Raw genomic sequence first — 20,158 nt, forward strand, 5'->3', positions numbered from 1 at the left:
CAAGCGCACTCCTACAAGTCCCCATTGCCTTTCATCAACTCAAGGGACCAGAGTGATTCCTTGCCATTAATGTTGCTAGTGAGACAGATTGACTGGTCACCAGCTACCTCAATTCAAAATTTTTCTCTGGATGTTCCTCTAGAGGTAAAAATGCACATCTGGTCCTGATGGAAAGCAGAGGAAAACATTTGGGGAAGTGAAGCCCTAAGAGGAGGGAAAGATGGACCCTTGGAAGGACTTGTAAAGTGATCTACATCAGCAGGTGAAAGTCATGTTCAGGGATAAAATATTTCGACCGATTTTGGAAGCACAAAAACTAAGGGCAACAGAAGTAGAACAGACTATCATCATATCTCTGCGTATACAACAGACAAGAAATTCAAAATATTCAAAGCTGAACTCTCATATTGAAAAAAACCACACCAGTATTTATTGCTCTCTATGGTCAAACTACAGTAACTGCTGTTTTTCTGTTATTTTCTTGTGCATTAATAAGAAGCATGAAGTATCATTTTCCTATGGGAATATATAATGTCAGAATTAAGGCAGTGGAGCAGTAGTGTGAGGGATATGATCTCTCTCACTTTCTAAGTATCACAAGGAAACTGGAGGATTAGAGAGGGGGAAAAATGTTTTTTATGTCTAGAAAACTCTAGGCAGTGTGAATAATTACATGTGAAGAGTTAGCCAAGGAAGATTCTAGATTTACATCTCCACCAGTAATGGTGCTAAGACAGAGTGACAGAATTGTCTCCACTGGATAAATTCATAGGCAAATATTTTCCACCTGTATTATTTAGGTAGGGGGTCAAGCTATGTTATCAGAAGCAAAACTTTTGGCTTTAAAATCAATGATGGACATTTATGGAATTTATTTATACAAGGGTAGAGACTGCTAGGGAAAGTGACAAAGTGGGGGATAAAAATTTTACATTTAACTTTTTTTTTTTAATGTGAGCAGTGCTGTCCCTTGCTGATTTTAACAGACTTTAGTAGCAAGAGCTTTTCTGTTTTATGTATGTTTATAATTTTTAGTTTTTAAAGCCAGTTGTAGAAGTGAAGAATATGCACAAATCTTTTTCCCTTGATAAAGTGCATTTGCAGGTAGAATAACAATTTCAAAGAAGACATTGAGATATGCAGAGAAGGTCAAATCAGTGTTTCTGTTTGTATATATGTATTAAAGGACAAGAACATTTTGTTATTATTTTCTAAAGAACAGCTGAAAAGCCTCATGCAATACAAAAGCTCAGCTTCCAAGAAACATCAAGACAACAAAGAACAATAAAACCTATCAGCTCTGTTTCATCGCTGTAGATATTGTGATTCATTTTCTCCTATTTATTTTAAATTTCATTTTTAAATGCAATTAAAATGTGCTAAATATTTTAACCTGGTAGGGGAAACAAATAATGACGATCGTAAAAATACAATTCTTTAATGACTTGCCTAGAAGAGCAGAAAACTTGGGGAATAAACCAAGGGTTCTGTACAACCCAGCTTCAGGGTCCTAACCTGAACACCATCCTGGGGAAAGTAATCATTATATGCAAAGCAGTATCATTTATCACCTTTGTATAAAGGTGGAGATAAAATATCAAGCATTTGGAATTAACCTAACCCTTCAGCACGTTAAATGGTCAGACTAACGATATTCCATAGCAATTTTATACTATGAACACAAGATCTGTTTTCAGCTTTTTCACAGCATCTGAGCAGAATACCAGCTACTTCAAATTAGATGCATAGAAATGCATGTATGATCCAATTAAGTTAACGTGTTGTGAACAGATTTACAGCCTATATGATTTTACATAGACGGTCTGGAATTGAGAGTTAACATATGACAAAGCAGAAAATATCCAGGAATTGCCTAATACAACAATGCCAGAAGTTGGCTCACAAGCTAACAGAGCTGTCGTGAGCTGTCTGCAATCCTGTATTTATACGAAGAACTTCAAGCACATGCTTTCTGATAAATCACCAAACAGGACAGGTTCCTCTGCATTGGGTGTCAAAGCATGGCTTCAGAAAAGCACAACTTGACTTTGAAGCTCAAAAGACTGGGATAAGCAGTGAAAAGAGATGAACTTTCTACTCTCAAATTAGGATTTTTCTTAGTACATTTAAGTCTAACTACTCAATCTCACATTTAAGAAATTGCACACCAGCTTGACTATTTAAACTGCTGAGCATGCAGCAGCTTGCATTTAGTTTTACTGGAGGTGGGAAGAACTACATGTTCTGGAAAGTCAGGCTTTGGGTTTCCTCATGAGAGACTCAAAAGGCTAAACATTGTTTAAATATTTTGACTGTGGGATGTTAGCCCTCAGAGCATATCCTGCCAGAAAAATGGGAGTGTTGGCATTTTTTCCAACCCAAAAAGAAGTTTTCCATATTTGAAGAACAAGAGTTTCAGAAAATAGGAAAAGTTCTTCTGTCCAAAGGCAAAGATTTCTCTGATTTGAGAGCTCACACTGATGTATCCCCACTATAACGGAGAAGTATTTTATAACTACGGCCAAAGTAGCATACAAATGAAAATAACATCCTGTAGGTAACTTTGTTTCATAAGATTACTTTAGAATTTCAGAGCTGAAATTAGTAGAAACAATTGAAAGCAGTTACACTAAGAAAGAAACAAAACTCTTTCACACAAATCCTGCAGTGGTAGAATACCAATTTTTTGAAGAAGAAAAAAGTAAACAAAGTAAATCACCCAATTTGATTGGTTTCTCAGCATAATAAAGTGCTGAAGCAGCACAGTGGAGGATTTGCTGGACAATTTTCTACACTGAAACTGTCAATTCATTCCACAGCTTAGCACTGATGGATATTATGGATTGGTATGGATTGCACTGCTCCAACCATCTGAAAGGTCACTCGACAAACACAGCAGGAGTGACCTATTGTTCTTGCCATTGACAATCAGACTGCCGTTTTGACAAGTCTTTAAACTATCACAAATCTTTTCTTCAAGTATTACATCGAAATGTTTATCTTTGCTTTGTGGCACAATTAAAAGCTGGCATCTTAGGAGTTCACTGAAGCAGTCTTAATATCTCCTTTGGATCACACTTGCAAAGCCATGGAAGCCTGAGAATCTAATAGTGAATGGATCACCCCTGACATCTGTCAACTATACCACTGAGTATAATCTTTTCAGTTCCATTTTCAGATCAGAAGGTGAAAAGAACCCAAGCTATTATCCCCAGTGTACAAATATGTTGGACCACTTCCCTTTCTCACCAAAAGACCACTGTTTCAGCTGAAAAATGAAGCTGCACTGCTCCAAAAAATCATGGCCAATAAAAAGTGATGGGTTGAAACTATGACCTATTACTTTATGGAGGAAGAAGAAAACCATACAAAGATGTAGGATCAAAAATAAGTAACTTTTGTGTTGTATTTTGGCATTTCATTTTGTGTGCACAAGTTAAGAGTGGATTAAAAAACCCCACCTAAATCCTAATTTTAGGTTTATAATCTTAAATGTGATAATTGCTGCAAGAAGGATACTTCACAAATGAATTTGTCTAACACTCAGCCTCTCAGAAAGATATATTTCATGCCTACCTTTAGCTCCAACTTCCTCTCTATTTAAAATAAAGAACCTTAAAAAAGCATAAAGATCTACCAATAAGTCACAGAATCACTTAGGTTGGAAAAGATCTTCAAGATCATCGAGTCCAACCATAAAATATCAAAGATCGGTTGTGAAATCAATTTCCTGAGTACTTACAGACTACAATCACCTCTCAAACAGGAGTGATTTTAGACTGACATAAAGATCTGACTAGGAGTAGTTCCAGACCCTTTACTTCATTGTATGAATATAACATGCATGTACAGTTATGTATAAATGTGTAGCATACACCTAACCCATTTCTTAATACTATTTATTTAATGCAAACAGCCAGTAAGATTTTCGGTACAAAGGACACTTTGTACCAGTAACAGGACGCTTACTAAAGAAATGTTCCTTAAAAGGACATTAAAATTTCTCTTCTGTGCAGTGATAGTTAACAAACATCCCTTTCTCTATCTATCCCCCAAGAAAAAACACAATTACAGCAACATTCATGAAAACAACTCCTTACTGAAACTCTCGGCTATACTGATCCAATTGCTCTCTAAGGCCACTTTATGTACTAAATAATGGTTGTGGGAAATACTAGTATGTAACAGATCCCTCAACTGCTGTGGAAAGCTTTTCACTGTTCCTGCAGAGCGGACAAGTCCATTTTTAGCATGTGGAATTTCCTGAACAGGTTTTGTTATTCTTACAAAATTCCAGAACATATAAATTTTGTTTTGCAAAATACAGGCTTTTCATTTTGCTCTTACATTTCAGATAAACTTGTTTGGCTTGAATAGGTCTAACAACAACAATAACAACAAAAATGAAACCAGTATATTTTGGAGTTGAAATGCTGAGGAGGGCGAAATCACTGAACCAAAATCCGTTTGCTGCAGATTGAATGCAACGTAATCCTGGTACAAACGGAAATGTTTCTTTAGTTCAACTCAATCAGCTAATTCTCTTTAACAATCAACTCATTCTAGATTAGGAACAGGAAAAAAAGCATGAAAGCTTATTCTCTTTTTCTCTATAACTTTGGAGAAGATGACATCTAGTTGTACTCAAACTGCTAAGAATGTAGTGAGGAGTTACCAGTTAAGTTTTCAGAATACACGTAGTACATGCTTTGTGTAATGAGCTGGTTACCATTGAAAACTAAAATTATTTTGATAAACTTATATTTTTTAATTCAAACCATTTGAAGTAGTTTCATCTAACTCATTGTGAATTTTTTCTCATCGTTTCTGAGCATTTCTAACAGCATCCCAATGTTTAGCTGAAAGCATCTTGCCCAAAAGTTACTAAAATTGTAATAATCTAGTATATAAGAAAAGTACGTTTTGTTCTTCTGGTATCAAAACTGGTAAAGCTGAACAAATCTATGCTAAACTATATTTGTGTATATGGAGTCCTCTAGGACCAAGAACCTTTGGACAAATGACCTTCTTCAGCAAGTTTCATTGAAGAATAATAGACATAATTTGGGGAAAAACCCATCAGTGGGGACTAGCTAGGAAGAAAACCAGATAAGATGACACAGTGAAGAATCTACATGCCGTGAAGACTGAAAGTCAGAACATCGCCCACTACATAGACCTGTGAAAGTTCTAAGCTCTTAGAGAATTTGAGCCAAATAAGTCTGGATGGTCAAGGGAGATGGTGTCATTAAGACACTGTTGGATGTAAAGGTGCCTTCCAGACTGATGTGAGTTAAAATGCCTGGGGGAAGTAGCGCTTAGCTGCGGAAAAACTAGCTTCTATTGCTTCACATAGCATTCATAGGCAGGAACAAGAGGCGTGGTTAAACTAGGGTATCCCATCAATTTCTGGTAGACTGGTTTCAAAAACACAGAAGACGACTCCTGAGTGCCCCCTTGGCAAAATCAAGTAGGAATGCAACCTACCTGAAGGACTAAGGCATGACCTAGACAAAAAACTGTAAGAATACTCTAATAACTAGCTTTCTCCTGGAGCAGGTTTTTGAGAATAGCGAGCCTGCTACAGGAACCACTCAACAAAAATGAACATTACAGGAGAACAACTGAAAAAGGTAATGGCAAAAGCAGTTAAAACTGGTTAATTAAATCCAAAGCACTTGGTCATTAAATAATGATTAACAGTGGTTATTGACACACGGACAAGTTAACAGAAGTATGAGGACCTCAAATCATTTGGGACTTTCCTTAAAGCAAGTATTCCAAATCTCCCCAAAGGTCTTTTCTAAACTCTAGACCTGAGTATCTTTAGAAAGTGAATAAAATTTAACACTAAAATGGTAAAAATGAAACTCAGGATGGGACATGATAGCAATGCAAGGATCTGTTAACATAACTCTCATCCCCACCATATCCTCACAAGGTGAGCCCTTTCCTTCAGCACCTCTCATTCCAGTAACTAAGCAACTTTTATTTTCTGCAGGGTAATCTGAGTCCTTATGAAATATATTCCTTCCATTATCTCTGAGGAGCGCGTGTTTGTTCCCTACTTTTTGAGAAGCCTCTGTCTCTGATGTTTGCAGGCTGCTGAGCCTCAGTTTTCACTCTCCTCTTTTCAGCCTGTCCCTCCACGCACCGTATAAAATCTCTTCCCCCCACATGGCATCCTTTCTTCGTGCTCCCATCTTTCTCAAGTGTAGCCCCTGGGAGAAGGCGAACAAGAAGCTGTCTCTGATACCCAGCCACATGCATTTCAACACAACAGGGTGGTAAAACCAAGAATCCTCCACAATCCTATTGCCTTCAATCCCATTAATAAATTTGAGACAGTCAAAAGAATCAATCCATGCTACAGAAGTTTGTGTCTCAGTTTCTCTACAATGCTAGGCAGAGGTTTGTAAGCCCATCCTACTAATTCCTAATTTCTCACAGAAGATGAGTTGGGATCGCTAACCAAATATAATATCGTTCTCACAGGGTGGAAAGGATGTAAAAGTGCCCACATCGTTCTAAAGTCCCAAATGTTCCTGTAATAAACTGTGTACCACTAGGAGAAAAAAAGCTGTCTTTTGAAAGTATTGTATTAAATGTCAAATTCATTAGTGACATGACCTGAAATCATTAGGTCTTCCTTTCTAAACTAGCTGCATATGTGATGGTTGGATTCCTATGTGTGTTATTTTCAGATCAAAATGAAACCACAGAGAAAATATTGTGCTTTATTATTGTGTGTCATTTTTTGAAAGAATGACTCAGGCATTGATATTTAGGCTACTTTCAAGTCAAATATTTAAAGCCCACATCCTAACCATAAGCACACTTACTGACATATTGGAAGGTCACTGGAACATGAGAAGATAGAGAGAGGTCTAAGCAAAAGACCTACAAACTAAATATCTTCCGCATTGGAGGAAAGGCAACTGTAAGAAAATGGAACTGTTTTCTTGTATTTTCATCAAAGTACCAAACAGGTTCCAAACAGTTTCAGATGTATTAAAAAACAGGCCTGTGGCATTTTCCTCTTGTACATTCATATTTCATTAGGTGCAATGACTTTATCTTTTCTCCAGCTAAAAATGCCATTCAAATTGGCTGTTATACTTACTCTTTCACTGTCACAATATAGCCGTATTCTTTCTCCTCCGAAGACTTCACTTCAAGTTGCAAGCCTTGTCCCATACTTTTCTGAGGCTCTTTGTAGGAGTTTCCATCCTGCATTAAAGTGTTCTTAATCCAGTAGTGGATCTCACTCGGGTCTTTGGAGTCAGATTCACTATTCTTTGCAGCTGTCAGTTCCCTTGAGAAAGTCTCACTTTTTACATTTTCCACACCAGCATTTATTTCTTCTGAGGAAGAAGAGTCAGTGTCTTCCGATTTCTTGGTTTCTGTCTTAATAGATTCTTCAGGTATAAGGTCTTTAGGCATATTTTCAGGTAACGCATTCTCATTCAAGAAGTTAACTAGTTTTGCAGTGTTCTCCTGTATTAAAAGAATTTTACTATTTTTAAAATTAAACACAGCAATGTTATACTGAACCAAACTTGGACATAATCTTTCAAACTCATATTGATATGGTAGAGTCTATTCATACAAAAGTTGCATGGTAATTTTCTTAATTTCTATATGCTGCCAGACTATGTAAGAACATGATGTTTATTCAGTAATAGTAAAAAGCATTAAATTATGCCACTGTATTTTTCAACAGTTTTAATAAGGGCAAAGAAATTCTATAGTTAACAGTTACATTCTTCTTCAAATATCACAGAATCCAGATAGCCTTTTCTCTGTCTTGAACAGCTAGAAAAAAATGCTGGTGGTATTTTCATAGTGTTCATTTTCATGTGTCTGTGTGTTTAAGTATTGATGAGAATAAAAGTTTGTTATCAAGTAAGTTAATGAAAAGGAGAAATAATAGAAATATCCATCAATATGCCTAAGTGTTAGGACAGGAAACTTGCATACCTCTTGGTTCTCACGAGTCATAACACAGGAAAGGGAACAGATATTATGTGACAAGTTATATTACACTTATTCATCTCTAGAAATTGTGACAAACTGTTTGCGAGTGAGCCACTAAGCTAAACATATGATCACAGAAAAAAATCTGTCTAATAAACCAAAACAATAAGCAAGTGAGAAAAAGTCAAAACACATGCCTGGAACAATTCATTAGTTCTTTTCATTACATAAGTTTATTGCAGCCAAACATTTGGGAGGAAATGATGGCTAATGGGCACTTTGTGCTCTGTGTCACAATATATTTTTTTCTACCACATCCCCTATTCAACCTGTCACTAAGAAACCTATACATGGAGTCCTCTCTAAGTCTAGTGTGAATGTAGCGCTTTGTTCCTTGAAGAATTTCATGTGTGTGGTTAAAGCTCCTGCCACATTGTCCACTTGTGTGTTTTCCTTGCTTGGTAGAAGGGCAGCTACTAAAGAGATTTTACTGTGAACACAAGAGGCTTTGCCCATTTATGAATCTTAGCTGTTAGCTTTTGATGGAGTATATTGTAGGAGAAGTTTCATGGCTGTTTTTAAGAATATTTCTTTGAGATTTTTCTGTTCCATGCAACCCAGAAAAAGAAAGATTAATATACCCCCCCCATGGCTGAATAGTGGACATAAGTCTATAGGATATGATTCAAAGAAAATGAGGAATACTGTAAAAGTAATCTGGATTAAAATCCCCAATTTTAACCACCTAGGCTATGAGATGTAATGCCTAGTGCCTTTGAAATACCTCTGATGTTCAATGATTTGGAAGAATTAAAGGTAAAGTGAAAAAGTGAAGAATGACAGATCCCATGAAAGGAGAGGAAATTTCGAACCCTCCCACAAACACATGCCCTCAGAGTGAATATGTTTACTCATCTTCTTCTGAAAAACAGAAAGATTTTCTGAGCAAGGATGCTTACATTCCCCAGAACTAAAAGACAAAGGACAGGTCAAAGAAGAAGGGTGTTTTCAAGAACACCTCAATCCTCAAAATTTACTAACCAAAGGAAAAGCCTGAATTTGTCTGAACTTTGGGATCTGTTATGAATTCTGTCTATTCATGAATGATAGAAAGGCAAAAGAGGACTTGATTTTGGGTTTTTGAACTCCAAAACTCATTTTGGTTAAGGTTTAAATAAATGTTCATTTAATATTTCAAAGCATCAACAACATGCCTCTGCTGTGATATTGAATTATATCCACACAAAACACAAAACAAGTCTTACATTTCAGAAGTGTGTTTTTGACCTTCACTGCTTATAAACCTGATATTCTGAGATGGAATACTTGGTTTTTTAAAATACTGGTACTCTACCTCTTTATCAATTCTGGCACTGGCTTCACGCGCTCCATCGTCTGTAGGATATGAAAAGCACAAATACGTAGTTATGAAGGGAAAACATCATATATGAAATAAACACTGCTTATAGGCTGCTTTGTAGTGGTGGCCTTTTCATGCAATTTAAACATTAAGACATCAAAGCTGAAAGGGCAGAGTAAAGAGCACTGTATAATTCAGTATTGTTATTCTAAGCCTACTTCGATAGCAAATTAATGCAAGATCAATAGGCAGAGTACTTCAAGAGCCAATGTAATAGTGTTATTTTGCTAATTAAGTGTCCAATCTTCATATCAGTTTATCAATATATAAGAAAAAAAGCAATAAAATGGCTCTAGCTAGCTGAATGGACGTTTACGTTAAAGAAAAAGGAGACATATACATGCCTCATATGCATTTTGGTGGAAGATGACTTATTTCAATTGATATTGTCTACCAAAACCATGTTACAGTTTAACTACAGTGATAATATGCAGTCACATCATTAACCTCAGTCAAATAATGCTGCCTTTTTGGTTTATGAACTGAGTCTTATTCATTTCTCCCAGCATGATTCAAGACAAACCCTCAAGTCTGCTCATTTTAATCTACAAAAAGAATTGGCAATTAAAATAACCAGAGTATCCCTATCTAGTAAGAATTTCAGTATATCACCATGAAAAAAGACAGTAAGTTAAAATCACTGTTTATGACTTATAGCATATTGTGCTGGTTTTGGCTGGGGTAGAGTTAATTTTCTTTATAGTAGCTAGTATGGGACTGTGTTTTGGATTTGTGCTGATAACACAGGGATGTTTTCATCACTGAGCAGTGCTTACACAGAGCCAAGGCCTTTTCTGCTTCTCACCCCAGCAGCAAGGAGACTGGGGAGGCACAAGGAGTTGGGAGGGGACACAGCTGGGACAGCTGACCCCAACTGACCCAAGGGATATTCCAGACCATATGATGTCATGCTCAGCAATAAAAGCTGGGGGAAGACGGAGGAAGCGGGGGGACATTTGGTGTGATGGTGTTTGTCTTCCCAAGTCCCCGTTAGGCGCGATGGAGCCCTGCTGTCCTGGAGATGGCTGAACACCTGCCTGCCCGTGGGAAGAGGTCAATGAATTCCTTGTTTCGCTTTGCTTGCGTGCACGGCTTTTGCTTGAGTTATTAAACTGTCTTTATCTCGACCCACGAGTTTTCTCACTTTTACCGTTCCAATTCTCTCCTCCATCCCACCGGGGGGGGAGTGAGCGAGCAACCGTGTGGGGCTGAGCTGCCGGCTGGGGTTAAACCACGACACATATGTTTTTAGTGTCCTAGATATCATAACGTTCCTAAAATAGAGAACGGGTGAGTGGTAACTTATATCTTACTGTGGTATCAACTCCTTAATGGCAATTACTGCAGCTCCTGAATCTGCACCACCAGGAAAACATGTGTCCAGACAGAAGAAAATAACCATAATAACTCTTTTATTTCCCTAAGCAGGAATGGGAAAGTTTTCTACCTGTACCTAAGACTTTCTTCCGCAAGTAATTGCGGTACATTGAAGAATGATTACCTGTAAAACATAATTTTTATCCCCATATATCTTGAAAAACATTCTTGGAATATAATAATTTTTCTTTATCATTTTGCTTAAACATCTCATTTTCTTTCAAGAAAGGGAAATTAGACCACACATAAAGCAATTTGTATTTTAATATAATTGGGTATGTAGGTTTATCTTGTTTGTGAAGCTGGAAGGCCAAGGGTTCACAAACAGATGTATTTTTGGTAAATAAAGTACCTCTTGTCAAAAGAAACCAACAAAGCTAAAATTCTGCAGCCTTCAGAGAAAAATACAGAAATTTTCCTCTTGTCTTCTTTAAACCTGATTTTTAAAAGTCTAGCAGTAATGTGAAACAATAAAGGAAAATTAGGGTAGCTATCTTTTGATGTACTTAACTATTAGAATTAATACCTGGTACATTAACACTGTTTTCCATTAATTCATTCTGAACCTCTGCCCTTCCTTGAGCGTCTCCTTTCTTTATTTGTGCTTCTGTTTTGTCTTCTTTAGTTTTTCCAGCACCCTCTTCTGTTTCTTCCTGAATGCCAACGGTTTGAATTGCATTGGCGATAGTATCAGCAATCTCATCCAGTTCTGTTGAGCTGAGATTCTCCACATTCACTTGGTGTTTCTCTAGGTCCTTCAATACATCTTTAATAAGTACCTCTGGATCACAAAACAACAGAAGCACAAGATTTAGCTGCGTACATGAAGCATGTGTGCTTGTATCAGTAAGTATCTTTCATTTTTCCTAAAAGATATCTTTTCCTTCATGGAGAGTGTTTTCCAAAAGAGTGCATACACAGTCATGCTGCCATCTTTACAGAAAACACAGTAATATAAATGGATGTTAGAGTTTATAACAAGACAGCACAAACAACGCTACTGTTTATTAGAGATCAGGTTTCTTTGGTGATTTGTTTTTTGCAAGGTAAATAGCTATATAGAGCTCTAGAAAAAAAAAAGTCAGATATTTTGTCTTTCAAAAGGCTCCTCTTCAGTCAGAAGTGGATATGGATATATGTCCATTACATACATGGATATGTAATGAACAAATCTTCTAAATTGTATTGTTTTCTCTTGGAAAATGTGTGTTTTGTCAAAAGTGAACTTTACTGGTTTGGTTTGTCAGCTGTGAATGTTTTACCAGTCACATTGAGGAAAGAAATGTTAAGATGACGTTCTGGGCCAGGAAAAGCAAATGGACTTACTTTTAGGGAAAACAAAAACAAACAAACAAACAAAAAAAAACCCAAAAAAGGCCACAAAAAAGCCAAAACCAAAACAACAAAACAACCTTGATGTGAAAAAAGTTTTGAAGATGAGGAAATTCAAGGACAACGGATATTAAAGGTGAGTTAGATAATGTAGCATAACAGCTCTTCAGGGAAGGTACTTTTCTGACTGCATGTATCCTTCAGTACCATTCTGTGTAACTCTGAAAAACTCGGCCTAAGGTCCCTTGGAGGATGAGATGCTAAATGTAGGGCTTAGTCTAGCATACCAAAACCATTTTCAATCATGCCTCTGTTCTGCTTATTCATGCTGATCAGGAATTTAGCATACATATGCATATGCATGCAAGCAAGAAAACTCTTTTACATACGTAGTATTGTGTAAGAGGAAGATATGGACTGCTTTCAAATCTCTGTTGAATGTATGGATTTATATATAAGCAGTTTGAAGGCAACATCCAATCTTTTTTCTTATGGTAACATTCTCCCTGTTAAGCCCTGTGGCTGGACATGTTCATTACCATCTGTAAACAAGACTTTGGGACCATGCTGTGAGCTTTCAGGCTTACATGAAAGTGAATTAAAAAGTAGGTGCACAAAGGGGAAAACACTACCGGAAAAAGGGCTAAAGAGAAGGTTTTGCTTTTCACAGCAAAGGAGGAAGAAGTAGTTAGAGACTAGGAAAGAAGAAGAAGATGTAGTTAGAGACTCTTCTGCTCCAGGGAAGAGGCAGCAGAACACTTGTGATTTTGCAGGGAGACAAGAATCAAGGATTATTTGTCATTGGGGAAAAGAGGCCAAGACCTTGGACACGTCTGTCATTCTTTGGCCCCCACAGTGTTAGCTGAAGAGGTTAGAACCTGCAGCTGACCATCAGCTTCTCAATGCCATTTCAAGGCAGAGATTAATTTCCTCTGACCTGACCCATAATTCACCAGCTAAACTAACGCTGTTTTCCCTAAACGAATTAGTCAATATAAACCAAGATAACTTAAGCAGCTTAAATAGTAGGTTTACTGTGAGTCAGAGGGGTTCGGCACATGGGGAAGGTGGTACTTTGATGTACTTGTTTTTCTAGGTTAAAAGGATACATCTTTCCAATAATGCCCCATGATGATGTTACAAAATTCTACTGATTTCATTATAATATTCAGCTGAGGTTGTATGCTGTGAACTTCTGAAATGTTCTTAAACATAGGTTTAAACACACTTAAGTGCTACTATCAGTAAAAAAGATAAGTTAAATCTATGATGCTGCTTCAAACTATGGCAGCCAACAAAGATTATGGTACAATACTGAAATAGCAGAGTGCTTTCTACAGGAAAGAAAGTGTTCAGTAATGAGAGTCTAAGACTTAATCTCATGATCTATGCCAAACTCTGACTGAGATATTTGAAGTCAGCAAAATTAGGACTGAAGTTTGATGGAAGCTGAGTAACACTTCACAGAAATCTTTGAATACTTTCCTTTCCACATTTCATTGTATTGTATCCATACCCTGTCATGAATTTAATAATATAGTAAAAATATAATGACCAAATGCTTTTGTTTAGGAAGGTAATCTACAGGAGCAAATTGATCCAAACTGCAATAACGTTTTCACTAGACTTGATTAAACTGAGTTCAAGAAACTTTTTCAAGAAACACAACAGCTACCAGGAAGGTGGCCATTTGGAGAAGATGTTACACATAGCAGCCATGCAGGAAATTAAGCTGTAGGAATAGCAGCACTGCCAGATAACTGGAAAAGCCTTGTGTCTGCATAGGTATAATTTCTGTTCTTATGTTTTATAGAACTATTGGGCAATAACCTGACAGAAAAACCTGAATTATTGAAGCAGAGCTAATAAAGTCAGCAAAGAAAAGGCAGAATATATGTCAGTTCCAAATCATAACTAAAACTTTTCAACTAAATGCATAAAGACACATTGCAAGGCACACCACAGTAGGAAAAAGTGTTCTTGGAACGCTGTTTGATTACCTGACATCAGTGCGCCTACAAAAAAATGAAAACTGTGATGACTTCAGTGACTTTTTTTTCAAGAGTGTTTGCCATTTATCCACTGATGTGAATAACCCATGATGTGTAGCAGCTAACAATCTATGAATGAGATTTTGAAGGGTTTTGCAACCGTCTGGAATAATATTTACAAATGTTCATAATTATTTTCAGTGCAGACCAAGAATCCACCTCTGTATTTCTAAACCCCTTGTAATGTGGAATGGTCTTAGAAAACATCTCTGTCAAGAATGAAAGGCTTCTAAGTCACACTAACATCATTCATTAATATTTAATTTTAGGCAAAAGAAGAGAGAACATGCCCAAAACAGCCAGCTGATTAGAGCCTTGAACATGAGTTTCCCACAATCCAGGTTACATTTCCTATTAAATGGTACTGACTGCTTTAGGATCACTTGCTCACTTTCCTACAATATTTTTGAAGCATTTTTTATTTGTTCAACTTCAGAACAGAAACCACATTTCTTTTCCCTTGACTTAGAACCCTTGCTTTCTAGCCATAACACATTGAGGAGAATGTCATTCAGTTCCTGTGATTTTCAAGCTATTAGGAAACATCTTATCAAGAAATCGGATTTATGAAAAAAAATTCAAAAACACTTACATGCCTAGTAGCACCATTTTTTCAAAATTTGGACTCTCAGATTCTCAAGTTTACTCAGCCTTAATGTTACTTAAAGTCCTGACAGTTTATCTATTTTCTGAGAAGGGGACCAAGACTCTTAAAATGCTTCAAAAGAGTGCTGAGTAACACTATGAAGTTTTTAGCAAAATGCACAGGGAGGCATTTCAAGCAAATTCCAGCAAACAGAACAGCATAAAAGCAATTGCGTCATTGACTAAAAGTTGTACAATGTTCATTCATTTATGATAAAAAAGCTAGTTCAAATTACACAAATTCAGCAGCAGATTCAAGTCAAAAGTAGCTCAAAATTCTGATTTGAAAAATCAGCAACCTGAGGTTTCTAAGCTGAAAGCAAGTTTTGAACCTCAGAAAAATAATTTGCTTCTGCATTTGCCTGTTACATTTTATTCAAGCTAGTCACGGGCCATTACATCAATATTTGAAGACAAAACTTAAAAGGGAATTATATTTCAGGACATATATGATTAAAAGAGCTATATTCATGTAGCACTACTAGATTTTTATTTATTTCTGTTGTTTCCCAGCCACCTGTCAAGACGAACTAATGAGCTACTCAACAACACACTGTCAATATTGCCTTGTCATTTCCATTCCATTTCATTTTTTCCAAACTAACTTTTCTCCGTACCTATTATCTTAGCCAAGTCTTACCTCTCCAGTCCACTTCCACAGGTTCATAGTTAATAACAAAGCAGTCTCAATCTCAAACAAAATGGAAATGGGGGAACAGGGCAGGGAATCACATGAGAAAACATATGGCCACAGGCCCTACTCCAGATAATACTAAGAGGCTCACTACAGGTCCTCCTAATTCATTAAATAAACGTGTTTTAGAGGAGGCTCCTGCTCCTGTGATGCTGCTATTCCTGCCCTGGTCAATGCCACCTGGGCACAGTTCATCAAACAAACTCCTAAATACTTGTGTCAACACGAGAAAAACTTAAGCATTATATGCTACCTTTACTGAACAACTGCAAGTGTGACCTAAAATGTCAGGGACCAAAGACGATAACCAAAGCTAGTAAGTATGAAGAATGTCATGTTCTCAGTACAATAGGAGGAACAGTCACCAAAATGTCTGTAACAGCCTGGTGAAATGGAAGCCTACACAAAGAGATTTGCTAATTTCCTGAGGTTACTGATATGATGTCAATACATGCCCATGTTAAAAATGGATGCTTCCACTTCTTGTTATGGCACCTGTCCCTGTTTGTATATCATTTGCATATTATTGGACAAGGCTGATACACAAATAAATATCAGTGCATCTATTTACAAACACCTTTGGGTAATTAAAGGAAATTATGATTAATTTATTAAAATCAGAAAATATTGTTGGAGAAAGACCAAAAAGCAGATGGGTACAGCAATGGCACATCACTTAAGCAGCACATGTACTCGAACATGCCTGTACCTGTGCACAGCCATTATACTCTCCCACTGACCCCTTCTAAATAGAATCGGCAATGCTTGCCCATGATTCACAGGGCTTGTACTGCAAACCAGACTTCTCCCTTAGCTCCGGCTTCTGAACTGAAGAAGACAAGTTGCCTTTCATAGTTGCCTTGGAACCATGATGACAGTAAAGGCACATATATCTTAGATGATGCAATTTTTAATATCAGCTTCACGAGTAGAATTCCCCTAGTCGGTAACAAGAGGAGTTTGCCTGACAGCCCAATGGTACAGCAGCGGTAACTTTGCTAGCAGTCCCACAGGGTGGTCTGTCTTCTTCTACCCCAGCACCCCCCTGACCACACATTAGCTATCCTCAGCAGCAGGGTGCCACGTGGACTGGTGACCACAGCTTTGCAAGACAGAGAACGTACAAAAATATTTTTGCTTTACAAACATGGAAGTTTGTTATTTTTTGGAAGAAAAAAAAAAAAAGACATCTGAATTACTAATTTTGTGACCTTTCCAAAGCAACAGAGAGATGTATTCTGTAATATTTAATACACCAAAAATAAATAGACTAGAACAAATCACTTAAAACTGAGCCAAATCCTAAATACGGCTGGTGCAGAAGGCAGATTAACCATTCCACTATAGCACAGTGACTACAAAGGCAGTACCCACGCACATCATGCTACTCCTAGAGGTAACAGTTTCCAAATCTGATAGAAAAATAGCTCCACATTTCCTTCTCTTGTATTTCTCCTTCAGGGTGCAGTTAGCTAATTTACCTGCCAGTGTTTTGCAGCAATTCTCAGTGTTAATCTGCTCAGTACCTTCTGGATTGTTCTCCCAGTCAAGTTCCTTTGTCTAATCCTGTATCAGATGCAGCAGAGAACTGAGCTCATGTGACTGTACCCCATGCTTTCCAGTTCCTGAACAGTTCTGTGGTTTAGAGAGTGCAAGAGCATAACAACCCACAAGCATGCAAAAATCCTGAAGCACCAGAGAGGTTGAAGAAAGGTTAAAAGCAGAAAGAGAAGGCGTGGTCAGCCTGGCAAATCTGAATCCAAACCACCATCGTTCCAATGGACAGCATTTTAAACAACGAATACGCTGGGGTCTGTCCTCACCACTTCCTTATGAGACTGTTAAGTGCTCAAAAATACAAAGGAAACTGTATTATTTCCTACTCAAATGATTCATAATTTTATGTCTATGCAACATTTAAAAGCTAATGCAATGGAAGAAGTTCCTACAGGGCACATTATGTATGTGAAGTCAAAGTAGCACAACTCAATGAATTGTGAAACATGTTATTCCTTCTAAGTGTTAAGCATTTTTTTCCCGGTTGGCTCCTACCAGGAAAGGTGAAGTGGAACAGCTGGAGGATAATGAAACCAGCATGTGCCTAGTTTGTTTTGAGTCTAGCAACAAAATTGTCTAACCTGTGCAAGAGACTTACTGTGCCACCTGGATTTGATTTTACATTATAGTTCGTTCCTTGAAACCTATTATCTCTGGGCACCATACCAAGAATGCTTTCACTTCTGAGCATCCTTTAGATTGCAAGCATTATCCTTCCTCTGCTGCAACCTTGACATTTCTATGTGTTTGTTTTTTTTAAAAAAACCCCACACCAAAACAAATCAAAGAACATTAAACTCTATGGATGATAATAAGTACAGAAGGGATTCAAAGGAACCCTCTTACATATCACCAAAATCCATTGGGATAGTGGTGACTACAGTGTAACAGCTGTAACTGCTTGGCAATGGCTGAGGATCAATTCTTTCATTTTTCAGGCATTCTGAACCACTGGAATAACATCAATAGTTAGATTAGTTTAAAGAAACAATAAAATGAATGACAGTTATTTTCTAAACTCTACCTGATCCCCAGCCATGCCGTGAAGACCCATCTTGTCTTACAAAGCAGCGCTTTAAGGGTATCACAGGGTCCCATGAGATGTTACACTCCATCTCCGTTTAACTATTTGTCAAACTATCACATGCAAAAGAAATCAGGATCGGGTCACTGTTAAACATCATTAGCAAAAAAAAAGATTAAAATCCAGCAAATGGGTTGTTTCTTATAGAATGTCCAGCCAAAACTAGATGTAATCCCACTTTCCTGCAATATTCGGTGTCCACCTATCCACATAATTGACAGACTCCTACCCTTTCTGTGTTCTGCACCAGAATTTATCTTAGTGTTAATTTCTGTGTCTAACTTTGAATCTTACCCATGGTCCTTGAATTTCTAGTTAAATACAGAAAAAATGGAACAAAACCAGGCATTTCTATATTACCTATATATAGTGTGGGATGCATGCAAAAAACCAGATTTGATAGCAAAGATGTACCCATAATTACGTGTTGTTTGTAAAATACTTTGAAAATATAACAAGTTACATAAATGCTACATCTTACTGAGTGCCATATATTTCTGCATGCATATGGAAGGTGGGTTGAAGAATGTGGGTAGATGTTTGCAGGGAAAGAGTAGTTAGAATGGTGAACATTATTACTGAGAGTATTATGGTAGATACAAATATGCCAATTGTAGGACATATATCAGAACATCTACTTTTTTAAATTTTTTTTTCTCAAAAATGCTCAGTGAACATAAGGGAAACTTCAGAGAAGTTAAAATAAGTAAATATCGACTTTACCATCCACTACACTCAGAGGGTCCTTTGGATCATCCTGGGAAGCAGACTTACGATTCAGCATCTCAGGGGTTGGCCCCAGCACTCCAGATGCAGGTCTTGGCTGGAACAGCTTCATTTTAAAATCTGCTTTTCCTTTGGCAAAATTTCCATCAAAAGGACTGACTTGCGAAGGGTAGAATCTATCAGCATAAACGTGAGACCCTTTAGTCCTGCTCTGAGAGCTTTTATCATTGCTTTGGGCCGACAAGTTCCGAGTGATGTACGTATGCAGTGCCGCCATCAGAGTTTTTTGGTCAAGCCCCATTTCTGACTCTGGCGAGAACTTGTCTGGCTGAGGCTGGTTGAAGGTCCTTCCAAGGAGATTTTCCGTGTGCTGTTGATGGGATGTTGATGCATGAGCCAAAGGAGGTGCTCGCTCTTTGGGTTTTTGCATCAAGTAGTACCTGATGGGATCATTATAGATGTAGCTCTAGAGAGAGCAGAAGGTGGAAAAAAGGAACGGGTCATTATTGCTTTGTGATGATTATTGTTATGCAGGAAACACAGGCATAACCCTTAGAGTTTTACCACCCAGGAAAACAGTAAATAGAATCTGTAATGCATATGTAGATTGCAAACCTCAAACTGGTAAGTTTGCTTTAAAGAGGCAATATGACTTTGGTAGAATTTTTGTAAAACAGTTTATTAAATTATTAAAAAGCAAGAGAAAGAGATTAGAGAGAGAATGATACAATTCAAACTTGATGTTAACTATGTATGCACTGCTTGTATTCAGTCAGACAAAGAAAGTTTAGTAAAGCCACTTTCCCTTTGGTTTTTACGAGACTTGTGAGAATAACTTTTTTTTAAGTTACTTACCAAAAACTAACAAGTCAAATAAAAAATGTCATTTTTTAAAGAACACCAAGAAAACAAAACAAATCTTTTGTATATATGAAAAACCTTGTTCTATTTTAAATGAAATCTCTTATTTTTTTCACTAAATTAAATCTCTAATCAATATGTCCTCTGACAGTATAAAGAAATGTAAAACCAGCATTTAAATTGGTTTTTAATTAGTTTATTATTTTCAGGTAAAACAACTCAGCAAATTAAACAAGAATGTAAAAAATGTTTCAATCAAACTAAAACCACATTTTTGTTGAAAAAGTGCTGGGAAAAAAGTGGAAAGGAGGGCTGGCACTAGAGTTCTATTTTCAGTTTCAGATTTTCAAGGATGCACCATCTGGGAATCTAGCATTGCAAGACAACATTTATTTTTTTAATTGACCATTTTTTTGTTGTTGCTGATGAAATTT

At 37.1% G+C, this 20,158-nt stretch overlaps 1 protein-coding gene across 1 annotated transcript in view; it reads right to left on the reverse strand.

Annotated features, from left to right (window-relative positions):
* PTPRN2 (protein tyrosine phosphatase receptor type N2) overlaps positions 1–20,158 on the reverse strand; it is a 662,435-nt gene that overhangs the window by 389,969 nt on the left and 252,308 nt on the right. The window contains 4 exon segments of the mRNA XM_075022535.1: positions 7,124–7,497; positions 9,332–9,372; positions 11,301–11,555; positions 18,861–19,329. Coding sequence (XP_074878636.1) covers positions 7,124–7,497; positions 9,332–9,372; positions 11,301–11,555; positions 18,861–19,329 — 1,139 coding nt within the window.

This window comes from Buteo buteo, chromosome 2 (assembly GCF_964188355.1).
Source record: "Buteo buteo chromosome 2, bButBut1.hap1.1, whole genome shotgun sequence".
Taxonomy (NCBI): domain Eukaryota; kingdom Metazoa; phylum Chordata; class Aves; order Accipitriformes; family Accipitridae; genus Buteo; species Buteo buteo.